The sequence below is a fragment of the Vicia villosa genome, unplaced genomic scaffold (assembly GCF_029867415.1).
Source record: "Vicia villosa cultivar HV-30 ecotype Madison, WI unplaced genomic scaffold, Vvil1.0 ctg.000567F_1_1, whole genome shotgun sequence".
NCBI classification, from domain to species: Eukaryota; Viridiplantae; Streptophyta; class Magnoliopsida; order Fabales; family Fabaceae; genus Vicia; species Vicia villosa.
The window spans coordinates 450,761-470,433 of NW_026705260.1; the positions used below are offsets into that span (position 1 = coordinate 450,761).

The following is a 19,673-nucleotide window of genomic DNA, read 5'->3' on the forward strand; positions in this document are numbered from 1 at the left end:
AAAATCAAATCAAATTATTCTATTCAAATAATATCTCAAATTTTCTATACATCAAAAAAGGGATGTTGAAATTGCCCAGTTGGTAAAAGTACATTTCATTTGTATTTTTATGTTTTGTAGTATTTTGGTGTTTGTAATTTGTTTTTTTTTATTTTGTCGATTTATTTGTAATTTGATTATTTGTGGTAGAATTGTATTTTGAGTCAACCCTTACCCTTAATTAGAATTGAATCCATTGTAATTTGTTTTTAGCTTAAGCAAATTGATCAAAGTCAATTTATGTGCATCTTGAATCACGAGTTAGAAAATTTTAAAAAGTGAATTTTGAAGCTTGATTTATATAAAGCATATGGCTGATTTGAATAAAAAATTCAAATTGAAATGTGCATTTTGACATTGTCTAAATGACTTGAATCAAAGATGTATCTGATTTGAATCACATACCACTTTAATGCGAATCACAATATTGTATGGCTCGAATCATGATTAAACAGACTTTTGAAAAACAACTAGGATTTGAATCATATGATTTCATGATTCGAATCACATGTATTAAATCATTATCCGAATCAAACAAGTAATTTCCATATTTATCACCTTGATTTGAGTAATTTTTTTCTTAAATTCAAATCATGACTTTATAATTGACTCAAATCAATTGTCCATTTTCTCACCTATTTTGTGTCCAACCTGTTGCATCTATATAAATCATTTTTGTCACTCTCTCCAAAAATGCTAACTACGGTCAATGGTGTTAATACATCATAGATGGTTGTTACCAGTTGGTGTTCAACATTGAAAGTAATCTCAATCCATACTTTCACAAATCTAGAAAACCTTGAGTTTTCTTCTTTCACGTCTTTTCTCTCAAGTCCATAAATATATATAGTGTGTTGATTGAGTTAGACTTGTTTAGAAGTTGTGTGGATTTATGCAAGATAGTCAATCTCCTTCAAAGTTGAACTAAGAAATCTCATTGTTATGGTACTCAACTCTAAAGATTGAGTGTGAGTAGTAGATACAAGATACATTAAGATATCTAATCTACTATACAAACAATTAATAAAAGATTGACCAATCTGACTATTATGCCCTTAGTTAAAAATTTCTTTACAAATAAAAAAGGGCAATTCGGTAACTAACAAAATCACATATCACTTTTTCAACCTTTCAATAACCAAGCGCCAATTGTCGGCCTCTCATTGGTCCAACTTTTTAACTTTTCAATAACCAACTTTTTCTCCCCAACACACTTCTTCTCTCTCTTACTTAAATTTTCAAATTTCTTTCACATTTCATTTTCCCACACTTTCTTACTTTCATTTTAATTTTTTTTCATTTAATCACAAAAATTATTAATAATCTATTTTTTTAACTTTAATAAAATTAAATATTTATTTATCTCACGGGTCACTATCAATACAATATTTAATTTATTTTAATCGATCATTACACACTTTCTCTTTCTTAATTAAAATTTCAAATTTCTCTCAAATTTTCTTCCCACACTTTCTTACTTTCATTTTAATTTTTTTTCTCTATTTATGTATCAACTCTAAAAAATAATTTATTTTTTAATTTTAATAAAATTAAAAATATTGTAATATCACGGGTCACTATCAACATAATACTTTTTTTATTTTAATCAATCATTGTTTTTATTAGAGAGATAATATCTTTATTTTTAAATTTTTTTTCTTTTCTTCATTTCACGATTTTTTTTAAAGATTATTTAATACGATTAAATTCATATGATTATTTTTCATTTTACATTTGTATTTAAATATATTTTATATCAGATCAAATAAATTTTTTATTTCACGGGTCATTATCAACAAAGTATCTATTTTATTTTAATCAACAATTACTATAAATTGAGAGATAATTTTTATTTTTAAATGTTAAAATTTCATTTTTTTTATCTTCATCTTTCAAATTCTTTTTTATATAATTATTTAATATAATTAAATTTATATAATATTTTTCATTTGTAATTAAATCATTTATTAAAAATTTATATGTATCTAATTAATTTCATACAATATTAAATAAATTTACCCGTGCGGAAGCACGGGTATCTTACTAGTGTTTTTATGAAATTTTTGTGTTTATTAGATTGAATATTCGATATTGTGATTATGGTGTTTGGAGACTTATTTCTAGTAAAAAAAATTATTTTTTGCTTCATTGAAGACTTCAGTAGTACCTAATGAAGATAGTTGTGGAACGAAGTTTGGAGTTTCCAAGATCCTTGAGTATAACAAATGATCATACAAGGAACCAATGGAGTCGAGTAAAGACTAATGCAGGACAAAAGCTTGGAGCAATACTTTGGGTCTAGCAAGGCATTTGCCTCAAGATCAAGTGAAGATCCTGTTAATTTAGCAATTTTTGAGTATTCTCCTACAATGGAAGGGAAATTCAGATTTTTGAGTATTCTCCAACACTGGAAGGAAAATTCAGATATAGACCTATGTTGGCTTAACTATTAGTTGACTTGAAGTGTTCAATGGTATCTTGATTATTCGTTTTACCAAAAAAATTGTGTATTAATTTGCAAAATTGTGGATGACCTACCGAAATTTTAGTGGTTTGCCATTGAAGATTGGACTAGGCGCAAAATGAGAATGAACACGCTAAACCAATATAAACATTGTGTTTAACCTCTCTTTGTTTATCCTTTTACATTTCAGCATATATTTGCATGTCTTAAGTTTTATCGCCTTCTAGAATTACATGTTGATAGATGTTATCTGCTTATAATGATTTATTGTATAATAAATGTATGTCTGTGATAGATTCAAACATTTGAATATTCTTTCTAGCGATTGTGATGATATAAGTCAGGGATCTGTAGTTGATGTATGTACCCTGTAGAGCCGAGAGAACCCATAAGATAGGGGAACTCACTGAGATTTAGTAATCTCACCCCATTCATCTTATTATTTTTTCAGGTACCATGCAAGATCGAGTTTTGCTAGATGCTTGGATCAAGAGCTTTTGACCAGATGCCGTGAAGACTGTGCCTGATCTTTTCTTCCGCTGTGTATTATTATTATCATTGTGTAGATATATTCATTGTATCCATCTTCAAGATGATTTAAAATGTATACATCTTATGTTATTATTCCTGACTTTTGTATGTACTCAGTACCAGTTATTAGTATTCTGCTGATATGATTCTAGACACATATTAGTAGGCTGTTACAGTTGGTGATTGTGATGATATAAACTCTTGATGTTAGATTGAATACTCTCTTACTTAAATTCAATTTAAATCTTGTGTGAAAATTTAAATCTTGATTATATATGTAAGATGGATGTGTATGATATATATAGACTCCAACTCGAAGAGAATGTTGATTATTCTCTATTTGCAAAAGTTAAACTTAAACTCTAACATCACAAAACACATTGTAATTTCAAATACACATCTAATTTACCCCAAAGAAAAACTTTTGTATGTACATCTAATCAAAACACATTTAGTCTTGTGACCCTACAAGATTATTAACTCAACTTTGATATTATAAGGACATCCCAAACCCAAATCCATCCCACTAAAGAGAGGGTCAGAAGGGCACGTGGTGGCTGATTCCCACTAGTCTTAATTAATCATCATCAATGTAGTAATAATAACAATAAATAAACAAAACATTGGTGACTTTCAAGTAATACCGTTGAGTTGATGAGACCAAACACAAAACATTTTCTCCTCTCCTTCCTTCCCAGCTGTTCATAGCTGTCCAATTCCTTTCTCCATGTGACCCTACTACATGCAGATGCAGATACCCCCCACACATTTATTTTTTTATTTATTGTCATTTCAATCCCCAAAACAATAATAAATAATAATATCACTATTATATTGAATTCAGTTCATATTGTTCTTCTTCTTGTGCCTTTCTAACATTCTCTCTGGCTCCTTCACATTCATACACACATGTTTCTTCATTTTGTTTTGTCTACTTGACACACACAATAATACATATTCACTCACTCACACATTGCATATATATAAATAACATCAACACATTCATTTGCTGAGTCTATTCCATTGTAGCTAGTTTCTGTTTGGTTATTGAGTTTATAGCTTATCTTTCAAATGGCTCAATTGCCACCCAAAGTTCCAACTCCAAACATGACACAACCTTGGCCTGAATTTTCTCCTCATCAAAAAATGCCTAACCTTAAAGCTATTTCACCACTCAATGCTTCAAACTTTTCCAACAGTCAACAAAACCCTTCGTGGGTGGACGAGTTTCTCGACTTCTCTTCCACCAGACGGGGGGCTCACAGACGGTCGGCGAGTGATTCTGTGACTTTCATCGAGGCGTCAATGATGGAGCATTGTCGCGGTAGAGACGGGGGCAACGAGTTTGAAAGGTTTGATGATGAGCAACTGATGTCTATGTTTGGTGTGGATGAGGTTTCTGGGAAAAACATGATGCAGGCGCCTGCAAGAGCAGTAGCGGCTACATTGTCCTCTAACTCAAACCCTTCAACTCCTTCTGATAATAACAGCATCAATGATGAAAAAGAGGACGAGGAGGATGAAAAGTATCACCAAAAGAAACAATTGAAGCATGAATCTGATGAGGATGAATTCGATGAATGCAAACAGGAAATTGCACGAGTCGTCAATGATGATGAGGATGATACTAATGGAAACACAGCAACTTATTCAAGTCAGAAAATTACTGATCCCAAGAGGGTCAAAAGGTAGAATTCAAACATTATTCATGTCACAGAATTGTCATACATGGCTTATTTTGTTGTATCATTGATGTGATTATAATTATTGGTTTGTTTTGTTATCAGAATCTTGGCAAATAGACAATCTGCACAGAGATCAAGAGTGAGGAAACTGCAATACATATCAGAGCTTGAGAGAAGTGTGACTTCATTACAGGTATATATATACATGATGGTAACTAAATTTTATACAAAAGTATATACTAATTAATATATTAATGATATGATTTGTTAATTTTGTTTGATGTTTGAACTAATTATGAATGTGTTGATGAATGAAGGCAGAAGTATCAGTACTGTCACCACGAGTTGCATTTCTGGATCATCAGAGGTTGCTTCTAAATGTTGATAACAGTGCTCTCAAGCAAAGAATCGCAGCTCTTGCCCAAGACAAAATCTTCAAAGATGGTACTTATTCTCTCTTCCTAAACTATTCTCATTTCACCTGTTTCTGTCATGCAACATTGTAAAAAACAGTCCATTAGTATCGGAAGGTGTCGATACCGATACCGTTATTCACCGTTTTTATGATAAAAAAAAAAGAAATTATAGTTAATTCACACCCTGACAACTGCAATCAGTATCGCAACACCGGTACCGATCGAAATCGCAAAAGCCTTTAAGCGATCGCGACTATTATTTAAAACCTTGCTGTCATGTATGTGACTAGTAATCTGTGGTTTTTGCTATCAGTATGTCATGTTAAAATTTAGATAGAATTATAGAAAGAAAGTACAATTTAGTTTATAGACATGTACTTTACAATTGTACCACTAAGCTTGCAATTGCAACTCAGTATTCTCTCTAGGAGACAATTATTAAGTAATTAATTAATGAAAAACTATATTAGAATACCAATGGAATTAGGTTCTTTTTGGTGGAACTATGCATAGTACGGCACATGATTCAATAGACTAGTACTAGTTTAGAAGAGTTGAAAGAGAGCAATTATTAGAGAGTAGGACAGATTCATATTGATTTTAGTAAAAGCATTTGCATGCAGTTGCACATATTAAAATGCTGTCTGTCTGATATCACCATGTGATGTGTCTGCAACAAGTAGTTATTAAGATTACTATTATTACTACTACTACTAGTACTTAAAATTTAAAAATAGTTTATTATAATTAATAATGCAGCTCATCAAGAGGCCCTGAAGAGGGAGATAGAGAGGCTGAGACAAGTGTATCACCAACAAAACATCAAGAGTAATGCTACTACAGTAGTGTCACCATCTCCATCACCTAAACCACCTTGTGATAATGATACTCACATTGAAAATGAACATCTTATCAATGTTTGAGACCTAGCTACTATAGTTCACATGATCCTATGCTGTGATTTCTTTTTTTATTCAAGAAACAGCATAGTTTTGGTAGAAGGAGTAATGAAGGTAAAAGCAAAAAAAAAGATGGTGGGAAATTTTATTAGGCAGAATATTAGTGGTAAGCTTTTGCTATCAAAACTGTGGCAGTCACGTGATGTGTTTTACTTTAAAGAATGGGACCACTCAAAGTTGTATGATTGGAATTCAGTGAGACACATGTGCAACACTCAGTGATATCAATATCAGAGAGAAGAAAGAAACAGTACTTGATGGTGTTGGTGTCTGCTTTAACTAGATGGGGTTTATGTAATGTAATGTTGGAGATTCTTTTATTTCTTTTTTTGTTACTATTATTTCTTGTCTTTGCATTCATTTCAAATTTTCATGGTGTTTTTCAATTCAAGTTGGAAAACAGAAACTAGTGGAGTTTTGTTTTCTTGTACTGCTCTTATTAATATTGCTGTTTTTCATGGATGTAATCATTTTTCTTTGACAAAATAATTGGAAAAGTTAATCCACGTGTAAATATTTTCATCAATTCTCGTTGTGTATATATGGTGAAAGTGTTGAATGTTGCACCATTTTGTGGTGTTAAGGATTGATCATGTTTTCCTATATGAATTAATAGTGACAGATGCAAGAAGCTAGAATGGGACAAGGAATGGGTGATGTTAGGATATTATAGATATTTCTTTATACAAATTTCTGAAAGTAGTTGTGGATTGAATAATTGGTGTCATAATTCTAAAATATGGTCCCTATGCATGTGAGGAAGATGTATTATCCTATCCAATCTAGATGCATCAGAGAAAAACTGAGTGGTCAATTTTTCTCACAAATTTCTACATTTTTTGGTGATAATATGAGAAATAAAATTTTGGTAGTTAACTCTGCAATCACAAACTCTTGCACCAACTTGTGTGTGCGGCAAAACTCAGTGCACAAGATTTTTACTAGCATCAAAGAAAATGCAGACATCTAAGTAGCAATGTATATACACTAACAAATGCACAGGACATTCCTCCCACATGAGCCTTACCTCATAACCAGGTTATCTCTTCCAAGTAGTAAAACTGAATACAATGTTGATGAGCCACCATTGCTAAGTCATCAACCTTAGTACAGTGTATCCGACAACACCATTACATCTGGTGCTGTCGCAGATATTGAAAACGGTCATATAAGTCAAATAATATATATCAATCCTACAAACAAACTCTTAAAAAAGACATGCTAATTCTTTCTTCAGCAAATCTAAAAAGTCAACTTTTTCTTATATTAAGGACCAGAGGGAGTAATAAGAAATCATACTTTAAACTAAAGATACAAGCCTTTTTTATGAACAGCTAAAGAGACAAGCTATAACAACAGAAGGCAAGAAGGAATAAATAAGTTCAACACTAAGTGAGTGATGCCTTGGCTGCGGAAAACATGAAGGGTAAAACAATCACAACAGTGGACAGACAAAATAAAGTAGAACAAATGAGGACTAGGATGGTTAAAATTTTAAAAGATAAAACAACACAGTTGAGGAGCAAAGCAGAAATAGAAGAATGCACAGATCTTTCTTCTACTTGAAAGACTTTTGAGAATTGGAATATTTGAGAATTGAGACAATTGAAACATGAGTAAGAGATAAGCAAACAAATCAAACAGTAAAGTACCATACATAACAGAAAAGTGAGTATACCAGAGCTTGGCAATGAATGGCAGCACATGCATAAAACTTTAAACAATTTTAAAAATATATTTTTTTAAGAAAAGGGTTGTTCTTATGAACAAGAAAGAGGTGAAATCACAAAACATCCCAAAAAAGATTGTCCAACAACTCATAGATGCTCCATGGTTTTCACAGCAGGTAACATCAGCACTAAAACAGCACTACTGCATGCTATTGATAATTCTGGTTAAAACTAGGGACGTGAGTTTCCATCCACATATAACAGTACAATCGCAAGGAGCTAAAATTTTCACCGACTACAAATGAAGTAATCTTAATAAATTCAAGATTAAGTATGTCTTTGGGACAGCGTCAAATTTAATCAAATCACATTAAAAGCCACGTTGATGTAGAAACTAAGCATTGGAGCTTCTAAAAAAGTGTGTTGGAAACTGTGGCAAACGTGAGTCTGAGAGTAAAAACGTGTAACCAAACACTGTAACAGTTTAAGCTTATATGAATAGCAATGCCAAACTATTGCTTGTCCAATATATATTGAGGTTAACACCTGATTTTTCCAAGAGGCCTGTGACAATAGATCAGGCTTTTCTTTAGTTGAAAAAGAAGTAATAATTGATTTGAAAAGGTTAATAACATAAGACAGAGTTTTCTAAAAAACAACCTTAGAGTGCTTCTAAGAAATAACCATAACTGACTTCAATGGATTTTCTGTTTGACCATTTAAGGATACACGTTAAAACTACCAAACTGGTAAAAATTGGACAAGAACTAAAATTCCTAACTTATAATCATGCTGACGTTTACTTCAAACAATTATATATCACTTAATATACACTAAAGGGAAACCAGCATAACAGCATGCTGTCTGAAACCCTCCTAATTGAACCATGACTGTAGCTGTGCACAAGACTAAGACATAAAGCAACAGCATTGTAACATGTGGCTAAATAGGATTATAGTAACAAGTAGCAACCATCATAGAAAACTGATATGCACTAAATTAAATCAATTACTGACAGTTTGTAACATTAATTAACCATGGTGAAGATCCCAAATGGATTTTCATAGTCAGGATTCCTATCTCATTATATTCTTCTAATATGATACCATTTGGTCTAGAAAAAGTAACATACCAAGTAGAACTACAACAGAATTTAGGCTAGACCCAAGAAAGAAAATAACCACCAAATCTAGGTAGAAATTAAGGTTTCAGTTTTAAAATAAAGCTCTGTACATCATAAACATAAACAAACTGGGGCCTCAAACTTAGTATGGACTGAATTTAATCATGTTCTAACAGAAAAGCTAAACCTTACTAAGCAGCTTCTGCTTCACTTAGTGGAGTAGTCTCAAGAGGAATCTTGAGTTTTGCGTACACTTCCTTCAAATGTTTTACTTTCTCATCGAGAGCCTGCAATTGGTTACCTAGGGATTCAACTTTGTTTAGATGTTTTTCCAGTACACCCATCTCCCCCATCCACTTTGCTTCAATATCTTTACAGTTCTTTTCAAAATCTCTAAAAAGTTCTCTCAACCTTATCCTTTCCTCTTCTTCCTTCTTCAGGCGTTCCTTCTCTAGTTCCGTCACACTCAAAACAAGGCCGCCAGACCCAGGAACATCTTTGTAAAGTGGCTCATCAGCTTGTGGACAACGTGCTCTATAATCAGCAAAAGCCTTTTGTGTTTCTTTCACGGCTTTTCGGTAGCCTTCCACAAGGCTTTGCATCATATAAAGTTCCTTCTCAAGCCGATATACCTCAATCTGTCTTTTCTGAGTCTCTTCCATCTTCGCTTTATGCAAATGCTCAATCATGCTATCCCGCCTCTGTAACTCTTCAAGCAAAACTTGCTGATTCATTGAAGATTCTTCAATAGCCTGATCTTTCGATGCATACATCATCCTAGCTTTCCCCATCCAATGTTCCATCTGTTCCATGCAACCTTCAAAGTCAAGTGGCTTAGAACTCCATGGGCTATCATTTCTCAATCGCTTGTTACTTCCATTTAGAGTGTGATGGAAGTTATGATTATCCAGATCAATCTCTCTCTTGTGTCCATTACCAAAAAGTGATGACCCAGTCATCATTTGAGGATCATCCCTTGCAGAGAGGAAATCTCCTACTGAGTTATCATGGAGATCAATCCCAGAACTAAATGGATTCTGTGCTTCCATCCCTTGAATTGGACTCTCGGCCCCAGAAGTTAATCCCTCCATAGGAAACTTGGGTGACAATCGAAACCCACCCTCATGTTCATCTTCTTCAGCATCTTCATCCTCTTCTTCCTCCTCTTGTTCCTGCCCTTCTTCTTCCACATCCTCTTTCACTTGGCGATAGTTCACCATACCCTTCAAATCACTATTTTGACACGGCCTCAAAGAGGGCTCCCCCACACAGTTCTTCTGATCGAATAGCCACATCTCCTGTTCTTCTTCCTTAGACTGCTCAAAATCCATTATTTGTTCCTCGTCACCCTGCTGTTTTTCCACCGATAAAGTCTCAACATTATCCTCCTGCTTCAAACTCAACTCAGTATTGGATTCGTCCAACTCACGAACCTTACTCTCTTCAACCCCACCCATTCTCACATCACCACTCCCATCCACCTCATCCCTTATCACCGCCACCTCTTCTTCTTCCTCCTCATCTTTTGCCTCACCCTCTTCCTCCTCATCCTTTGCCACACCCTCTTCTCCTTCACCCTCCACCGGAGTTTCCTCCAACAGCTCCTTGTGCTGAGACTTAATCAAATGCTGCAAATGTGAGGCATAGTAACAGTTTGCAGGATTAGGTGCCTTCAATTCCTTCTCTAACATGCTCCATATCAGTCCTGCCCAGTCAACCTTTTCGAAAGTCCCATCCTTGACAAAGTTAATCGGCTGCATAATATCCTTTGTCATGATGAATGTATCATCATGCAAAAGCATCCAGTTTGACACCAATTGATTAAGGAAATCAATATCCTCTTTGTCAACTTCATCAACAGCAATGACAGGGACAGCACTAGCCGGATTCTTCTTCGGAAGCTTGAGAGCACGGCCGAGTTCCGCACGGTTCACCATCACCTTGATATCATTAACATAACTGCACCTCCCGGTGGGGTTATAGCTAACAATAAGCTGAGCGAGTAGATCAGTGCGAATAACAGAATCAAACTCGATGTGGACAAAACCCCATAACCCTAGACGCTCCAGAAGGCTCTGGTGGCTGTCAAAGTCGAGAGCTTTAGCAGGTTTGAAAGGAATGGGTTTTAGGGTTTCGAGAATAGTCTGACATTTCTCCTCGAATCGTTTTTTCTGGATTGCAGTTCGCTTCGACCCAGTTTTCTTCCGCTTGTTTCCACGGCGAGTGGTGGTTGCAGGGGTTGGAACGTCGGGTTCAGGATCATCGGCGATTTGGGATTGATTTGGATCCTCCATGACTGTATCGTGATCTGGATTAGGGTTTGTGGAAATGCTTTCGATTTGGGGGTTTTGGAGGGCTTGAGGGGATTGAGGATCGGTGTGTGGGGTTGGTGGTGCTTCTTCTTCAGGGTTTAGGGTTTCGTTGGGAACATCGGCGATTGGGTTGGTCATGGCGCTATTGTGAGAGAAGAGAACAGTGTATTTCAAACTCAAAAGGGAATGCGGATACAAAACCAAACGTTTTTAAAATATTTTTAGTAATATTGTCGGAAAAATTGATGAGGAATTCTAAAATATATGATTTTATTTAAAACTAGTAAAGGACCCGTGCGCCCGCACGGGTCACGTAAAGTTGGTATAAATATTAAATAAATATAATATGGTTATGGTTAAAGTATTATATTAAAATATATATGATTATCATATCAATATTAATTTAATTTATCAATTTGTAGTTGTTTTAATTTATGTTGGATAAAAATTAAAATAATATTAGAGATAATTAATTATTATTGTTGATTATAATTTTAACTCTGAAAAAATATAGGTCTTGATAAAAAGTAAAAAAATAAATAAAAATTAAATAATGTAGTTATTGTGTACTATCATTATCAACAATTTTTATGGGCTCCCACCCCTAGTATGTCTATCCGCCTTTTTTTTCCGCAGACGCACATTATCAACAATTTTTATGGCCTCCCACCCCTAGTATGTCTACCCGCCTTTTTATGAGCATGATTCAAATTGCAAATTTAAATTATCAAAATAAAAAATTGCAAAAAAAAATTATAACATCTATATAAGTCAAGAAACAAAAAATAATGAAATGAGATATTATAATTCAATGCAACACATTTAAATCTCATTATTTAACTTTAAATATATATTTAATTTGATTTACCAAAGAAAAATTTGTACAAAAGATGTATATTATTAATATTAATGTTACTTATCACATATATGTCGTTAATTTCTCATATTTGTGTTAGTTACTCATACCGAATCAAAAATACTAATGTAATGGAATAAAAACAGCAAAAATATTTAATTCAAATTACATATCCAATAACAAAAAAAAAGAACATTTATTAAATAAAAAATAACTTATAATTTTATTTATAATCTTGACAGAAAAAGATTTATATACCAACTCTTTCTTTATATTTGATATATTTAATGAAATGAATATAAATTAGAATTAATGTCAAATATTTTTGTTATAGATATTAAAGAAATGAATATAAATTAGAATGCGGATACAAAACCAAACGTTTTTAAAATATTTTTAGTAACATTGTCGGAAAAATTGATGAGGAATTCTAAAATATATGATTTTATTTAAAATTAAGTTTTTTTTTAAACTCAAAACCAGATAATTAAAAAGGAATCTATAATATAAGAAAATTAATGGTTGTGGAAAAGTCAAAAATACTCTTATTTGATTTTTTGCCACCACATTAAAATTGTGGTTTTTGGGTCTTTGCACCAGAAAGTTCTTAATTTTATTATTAAAATAATATAACTCTTATATTTTATCAAACTTACCAAATCTATCTTTATTCTCTAATTTTTTCTCTTTCATCACTTTCTCACTTCTTTCTTTTAAAAAAAAATCTATTATTGATATTTTTTTATATAAGAAAAATGGTATTTATGATCGAAATATTTTTTTAGTCAAAAATGATATACGGAAAAAATTTATTCAAAAAATCTATTATTAATCTAAATATTTTTATATACGAAAATTTAATATTGATCTAAATATTTTTGTAAATGATACCTAAATAAAAATAATATTTGTATATAGAAAAAGTCAATTATTTATGAAAAATGGTATTTATAATCCAAATATTTTTTATTCAAAAATAATATACGGGAAAAAATCTACTATTGGTCTAAAGATTTTTATATACGAAATTTACTATTGATCCAAATATTTTTATAAATGATACCTAAACAAAAATGAAGTTTGTATACGGAAAAAAAATTTATTATTGATATAAATATTTTTATATACGAAAAATGTTATTTATGATCCAAATATTTTTTATTCAAAAATAGAAAAGGCCAAAAAATCAATTTTTTTTTTGTAAGCAAGGAATATATTAATAAGGAGTACTAGGGGTACTCAAGCCCTCTTACAAAAATCGGAAAACCGAAAAGGCGAACGAAATTACACCACAATTGCAACCTAACTTAAGAAGTGCAAAGGATCTTTGCAAAAATCATAAAAGTTGCATTTGCCATACATAATTTCGCCGTGGAAGGACCATTTCCAAATCATCACTTTAATACTCCAAACAAGGTCCGGAACGCTCCAACTATCATTCCCGAAAATGACTTTGTTCCTCGTTCTCCACAACCCCCAACACACCGCTATCCAAACCAAACTCTCCGTACCCTTCCTAACTTTCTTCCTCCTTAAACCTTCATAGACTAAAAGAAAGTTCTCCCAAACTAACGGAAGCAAAACCAAATCCATCTCTAACCACTCCAAAATGAAACCCCACACTTTCCTAGCCACAACACAAGAAAAGAAAAGGTGCGCTATACTTTCTTCACTATCTTTACAAAAATCACAAAAAAGATCGGAAGGAGAAGAGAGAATACCTCTAACAAAAAGAAGATTTTTAGAAGGGAGTCTATCAATCAAAATCCTCCAAGCAAAAGCTTTATATCTAAAAGGAATAAGAGCTTTCCAAGCCAACTTCAACGCCTTCTCTCTTTCCGGACTAAAAATAGAACCAAGACTATTTACCGAAAGATAATCGTAACAAGACCTTACCGAAAAGGTTCCGTCTCCGTTCGGGGTCCACCAAGAATCGTCCTCCCTCCCACGATCCGGCATGCTACTGACTAACAACTCCTTTAACTATTGAAGCCGAAACAAAATATAAGAATTGTTATTAGCGGAAACACCCAAATTACTCCACCTCCACCTACCCTCTTCCCACACACACATACCTTCCACCAAACCATTCTTCAAAACCGAGTGAGAGAATAAATCCGGAAAAACCGATTTCAAACTAAAATCCCCCAACCAATTAACATGCCAAAAAAGAATAGAATTTCCTTTCCCGAGAATAAATTTACATCTCTCGAGAAAATCACCCTCAATGTGCCGCTTCTCCAACCTCATGATGTCTTTCCACCAAAAGGAAGCTAACCTGCAAGAAAAACCAGAATACCCAAGCAAAATATTTACACCACCATATCTAGCCCTTAGCAACTTAATCCGTTGCGCATCACCGCCTTTAGTAATCCTCCATCTCCACTTCATAAGCAAGGAAACATTGAACTCTTCCACTAATTTCAAACCAAACTCTCCAAACCAAACTCTCCGTACCCTTCCTAACTTTCTTCCTCCTTAAACCTTCATAGACTAAAAGAAAGTTCTCCCAAACTAACGGAAGCAAAACCAAATCCATCTCTAACCACTCCAAAATGAAACCCCATACTTTCCTAGCCACAACACAAGAAAAGAAAAGGTGCGCTATACTTTCTTCACTATCTTTACAAAAATCACAAAAAAGATCGGAAGGAGAAGAGAGAATACCTCTAACAAAAAGAAGATTTTAAGAAGGGAGTCTATCAATCAAAACCCTCCAAGCAAAAGCTTTATATCTAAAAGGAATAAAAGCTTTCCAAGCCAACTTCAACGCCTTCTCTCTTTACGGACTAAAAATAGAACCAAGACTATTTACCGAAAGATAATCGTAACAAGACCTTACCGAAAAGATTCTGTCTCCGTTCGGGGTCCACCAAGAATCGTCCTCCCTCCCGCGATCCGGCATGCTACCGACTAACAACTCCTTTAACTCTTGAAGGCGAAACAAAATATAAGAATTGTTATTAGCGGAAACACCCAAATTACTCCACCTCCACCTACCCTCTTCCCACACACCCATACCTTCCACCAAACCATTCTTCAAAATTGAGTGAGAGAATAAATCCGGAAAAACCGATTTCAAACTAAAATCCCCCAACCAATTAACATGCCAAAAAAGAATAGAATTTCCTTTCCCGAGAATAAATTTACATCTCTCGAGAAAATCACCCTCAATGTGCCGCTTCTCCAACCTCATGATGTCTTTCCACCAAAAGGAAGCTAACCTACAAGAAAAACCAGAATACCCAAGCAAAATATTTACACCACCATATCTAGCCCTTAGCAACTTAATCCATTGCGCATCACCGCCTTTAGTAATCCTCCATCTCCACTTCATAAGCAAGGAAACATTGAACTCTTCCACTAATTTCAAACCAAGACCCCCTTTCTCCTTAGGAAGGCAAACCAAACCCCACCTCGCCCAATGAATCTTCTTCCTTTCCTCCACCCCTTTCCACAAAAAGGAATTTTAAATTATAGAGATCTCTTTACAAACTTGAACTGGAGCCCTATAGAATGACATTAAGAAAATATGAAGACTACTTAAAACCGACTTCAATAAGGTGATCCTTCCTCCCAATCTAAGAAATCTGCCACTCCACCCGTTGAGCCTCCTTTTCAACTTAAAGATCAAAGGCTGCCAAAAAGAGATGCGCCTCGGATTACCACCTATCGGTATACCAAGAAAAGAAAAATTGTGATTCTCCGTGTTACAAGCAAGGAAGTTAGCTGCTGCCCCCACAAAATGCACACTAGAATTGATGCCAATCAGACTACTCTTATGAAAATTCACCCCAAGGACGGACACAAGATCGAAAGCTCTAAGAACCGCCTTCAAAGCCCAAATGTGTTGCCAACTTCCATCCCCCACCAATAACGTGTTATCCGCGTACTGGAGAAGCTCCACCTTATAATCACCATTTATATTTATCCCCCTGAAATTATCCACCACACCAGCCCTTCTAACTAGACCCGCCAACCCTTCCGCCACCAGAACAAATAAAAAGGGAGACAAAGGATCGCCTTGTCTTAGGCCTCAGAAAACATTAAATTCCTTTGTCGGGCTACCGTTCACCAAAACGGACATGTGACTTTTAAACGCCAACGCTTCCATCCACTTCATCCATAAATCTCCGAAACCTAACCTCCTCAACATGTATCTAAGAAAATGCCAACTAACTTTATCATACGCCTTTTCGAAATCAACTTTGAAAAGGATACACTCTTTCTTTTCCTTAACAACATAGTCCACTAGCTCATTCGCCACTACGACTCCATCAAGGAGTTGCCTACCCGGCACAAACGCCGTTTAGCAATCTGAAACAATATCATTCAGCACAAGTTTCAACCTAGAAGCAAGCAATTTAGCCAAACACTTGTAGAGACAACCAACCAAACAAATCGGACGGTAATCATCTAGACCCAAAGGATTATCTTTTTTCGGGATAAGGGTCAGGAAAGAAGAGTTAATCGCTTTAGACAATACCGCATACTTGTGGAAGTCATTGAAGAATTTCACAAAATCAAGTATCAAGAACGACCAACACTTTCTTATAAAAAAGAAGTTGAAACCATCCGGCCCTGGACTTTTAGATCCTTCACAACTCCAAACAGCCTCCTTAATCTCTTCCTCCGTAAAGAGTGCCTCCAACCCTTCGGCCTTTGAACCTTCCAATTTCTCGAAATGAATGCCTTCCAAGATCGGTCTATTGTAGTCGCTCTCTTCGAATTTTTCGGAAAAATGACGCCTAACCTCCTCTCTAACCTCCTCTACCTCATTAAGAACTCCCCTCGTCGTTGGTAATGCACCTAAATAGTTCCTCCTTCTTCTCTCCTTCATCACAGAATGGAAAAATTTACTGTTGTCGTCACCTTCGTTATCCCATTTAAGCCTAGATTTCTGTAGAAGAAGATTCTCTTTTATCCTCATGTTAGTCCAGAACCGACTAGTAGCTTCACTCCATCTTTTGACCGCTTCCTCCATATTCTCCAAATTACAATTTTCCAAAAATTCGTCCTCCTTGTTAATTAACTTAGCACCCTCCTTGATATCCAGGTCAATTTTCCTATAAACGTCTAAATTCCACTTCCTAATACTCTCCTTTAAAAGTCTCATTTTCTCCTTCAACACAAAGTCACCTCTCCCATTCACCTTCAAAGACTTCCAAACGGACTCGACAAAAGGGAGAAACGACTTATCATCAAACCACCCATTGTTGAAAACAAACGGCTTAGAGCCCCAATTTTCCTTGTCCACCACTAGCCAAACTGGACAATGATCCGAAATGTCCCTACTAGCGATGAATTGCCCAACCAACCCCCACTCGGATATCAACTCTTCGGATACCAAAAACCTATCAATCCTACTGCAAGAAATTCCATTACCACTATACCATGTAAATCTTTTTCCCTTACAAGGCAAATCCACCAAATCCACCGACTCCACGAAGCTAGCGAAACCACTCAATTCTGCCTTTCTACTGCCACCCGAAACACCCTTCCTTATTTAGACTCGCAACAGCATTAAAGTCGCCGGCTAGAACCCACGCAGCATCCGAGTATTTCGCCCTCAACTTCAGAATTTCGCACCAAAGCGTCTTTTTCAACGGCAAGTTGCACGGAGAATAAATGTTAACAACATAGAAGTAACACCCTTTACAGCACAGCTTTATACCTAGGTAACCATCCCCCTTAAAACTCAAAATTTCCTCAAATAGGGCAGCCTTCCACATAGTAATCAGACCCCCTTTGCTACCTACAGCGCTCAAAAAAGACCAACCTATATCCTCTTTCTGCCACACAGAACCAATCAGCCTACTGTCCACTTCCTCTAGTTTAGATTCTTGAATTAAAAAGATATCAGCCTTCCCCTGCAAGATTATCTTACTGATCCTTCTTCTCTTCAGCAGACTGCCCCCTCCCCTTATATTAAAAGACCCTATTAACATAGTAAACCTTTCTTATTCACCTTCTTGCTAACCATTCTTGCTTTATCTATCTTCTCCATATCTTCCAGCTTCTTACGGTAATCAATGCTATTGTTGTTGCTGACCACACCCATGTTAGAAATGGCATTCCAAGTTTTAGTGCCAATATCAGAATCGACATTATCCCAAAACCTGTTGTTACAATTAATCAAGTCACCATCTGAAATCGGGTCACTGCATAGCACCATCCCTGCTGAGTAATTATCTTCCTCCTCATTAGTTGTGGAAGTCAACAACTGCTCTTGGTTCGCGCTGTCCCCGGCTGCTGCTGCAATCTGCAAAACCGGAAGTCCAGAATGATCGCACAACAGCCGCTTCTTCACCCTCTTTTTCTTAACAGAATGAGGACCAACCAAATCTATTAACGACCTGTTCTTAAGTTTCGTACCGCTGCTGACCTTCTCCAAAATCTTACAAGAAGCTTCCTTCTTAAAGAATGAATCCACTGAACAGCTCACCAAGGAACAAGAAGAAACAGTCACAGCTTGCAATATGCCTTTGTCACTGTCCAATTCCTTAAGACTAGCATTATGCTTCTTGGCCTCCCCAATCGCCTTATCAAAAGAACAAGAAACCTCCTTGGAACGAAAATTCTCTTCCGATTTAGCGATAGACGCTGTAATCGCGCACTCCTTAGAAATCCCGTGTTCAATTCCCTCAACTTCACCGCCCAGAGGAGTCAAGATAGGCTCCTTCATAAAAACTTCCTTTTCCTCTATTCCTTCCACCGAGCCAGAAAAGGAGTTCTCCAAAGAACTATCAGCCCGATCCTCCCCGTGCTTCTGAAACCATTCCTCCTCCGAATCTGTTACTTCTCTAACCGCAGGTTCCAACCTAGAGTTCAGCAGGTTAATTCTAAGGGGGCCTTGCAGATCCTCCATAATTTTGATGGAGTGAGAAACCCCATCTATCCTGACACACAGCTCCTCATTTAGAAATTTCGAGCAATGAGTTCTAACCATAAATCTGGCCACATCAAGATTAACACCCTTCAAAGAATTATCATCAGAACATATATATGTCCCCACCCTTTTGGCTAAGAATTCGAAGAATTCGAAACCCCAAACATGGAAAGGCACCCCAAACACCCTTAACCAAGTGTCCCGTTCATCATCTACGTCCTTTCTACTCCACTTTTTGATCTCAGTGAACCACTGCTTCCACCAACTCTCACCTTCCCTAACCAGAATCTCTATATCTCCCTCTACTACCTCTTCCAAGAGACATAAATTTGCACCCAACGGAGTCACCTTGATAGAGAAATAGCCCTCGGTTTCAAAGCAAGTTTGAATGTTATAAGTCATACCTGGGTTCGCCACCTTCCCAACGTACGCCTTATCGAATCTTGCAACCGTCTCAGGAGACGAAGAAAACTCCAAATTGACATTCGAAGCCTCCGCGCCGTTCTTATCTCCCCTGCCATTAACCACCTCAGCGAAAGATCTGATCCCAACTCCCGAATCCCACATCTTCTTCATGACAAAAGGCAAACCTTTGTTACGCAGATACGGAGGCCTCGTGTTATCTCCTGCAGGCTTCCCACCATCACTAGAAATTCTCTCAAACCGCGGCGGGTTAGCGTGAATCTTCACCCCATCAATGACGATGTTGTCCAATTTAACCGCCAACAC

At 35.6% G+C, this 19,673-nt stretch overlaps 3 protein-coding genes across 3 annotated transcripts; 1 reads left to right on the plus strand and 2 right to left on the minus strand.

Moving 5' to 3' along the window:
* Window positions 1–3,682: 3,682 nt before the first annotated feature.
* Window positions 3,683–6,828, plus strand: LOC131629445 (basic leucine zipper 34-like). Its single transcript, XM_058900231.1, has 4 exons — window positions 3,683–4,722; window positions 4,822–4,912; window positions 5,037–5,163; window positions 5,895–6,828. Exons 1-4 carry the CDS (start codon window positions 4,106–4,108, stop codon window positions 6,056–6,058), a joined length of 999 nt encoding a protein of 332 aa, XP_058756214.1. The 5' UTR covers window positions 3,683–4,105; the 3' UTR covers window positions 6,059–6,828.
* Window positions 6,829–8,754: 1,926 nt separating this feature from the next.
* On the minus strand, window positions 8,755–11,416 carry LOC131629444 (uncharacterized). Its single transcript, XM_058900230.1, has one exon. It carries the CDS (start codon window positions 11,335–11,337, stop codon window positions 9,079–9,081), a length of 2,259 nt encoding a protein of 752 aa, XP_058756213.1. The 5' UTR covers window positions 11,338–11,416; the 3' UTR covers window positions 8,755–9,078.
* Window positions 11,417–13,357: 1,941 nt separating this feature from the next.
* LOC131629460 (uncharacterized) lies at window positions 13,358–14,014 on the minus strand. The gene has a single exon (XM_058900247.1). The coding sequence runs from the start codon at window positions 14,012–14,014 to the stop codon at window positions 13,358–13,360; it is 657 nt and encodes a 218-aa protein (XP_058756230.1).
* Between the last annotated feature and the right edge of the window lie 5,659 nt (window positions 14,015–19,673).

What these genes read in the sequence shown, in the direction of transcription:
- LOC131629444 (XM_058900230.1), bottom strand. Translation starts at nt 11,337, where the DNA reads ATGACCAACCCAATCGCCGATGTTCCCAACGAAACCCTAAACCCTGAA.
- LOC131629445 (XM_058900231.1), top strand. Translation starts at nt 4,106, where the DNA reads ATGGCTCAATTGCCACCCAAAGTTCCAACTCCAAACATGACACAACCT. An exon ending in GATCCCAAGAGGGTCAAAAG is followed by an intron (nt 4,723 to 4,821) that starts GTAGAATTCAAA and finishes TTTTGTTATCAG; the next exon opens with AATCTTGGCAAATAGACAAT. An exon ending in GAAGTGTGACTTCATTACAG is followed by an intron (nt 4,913 to 5,036) that starts GTATATATATAC and finishes TGATGAATGAAG; the next exon opens with GCAGAAGTATCAGTACTGTC.
- LOC131629460 (XM_058900247.1), bottom strand. Translation starts at nt 14,014, where the DNA reads ATGCCGGATCGTGGGAGGGAGGACGATTCTTGGTGGACCCCGAACGGA.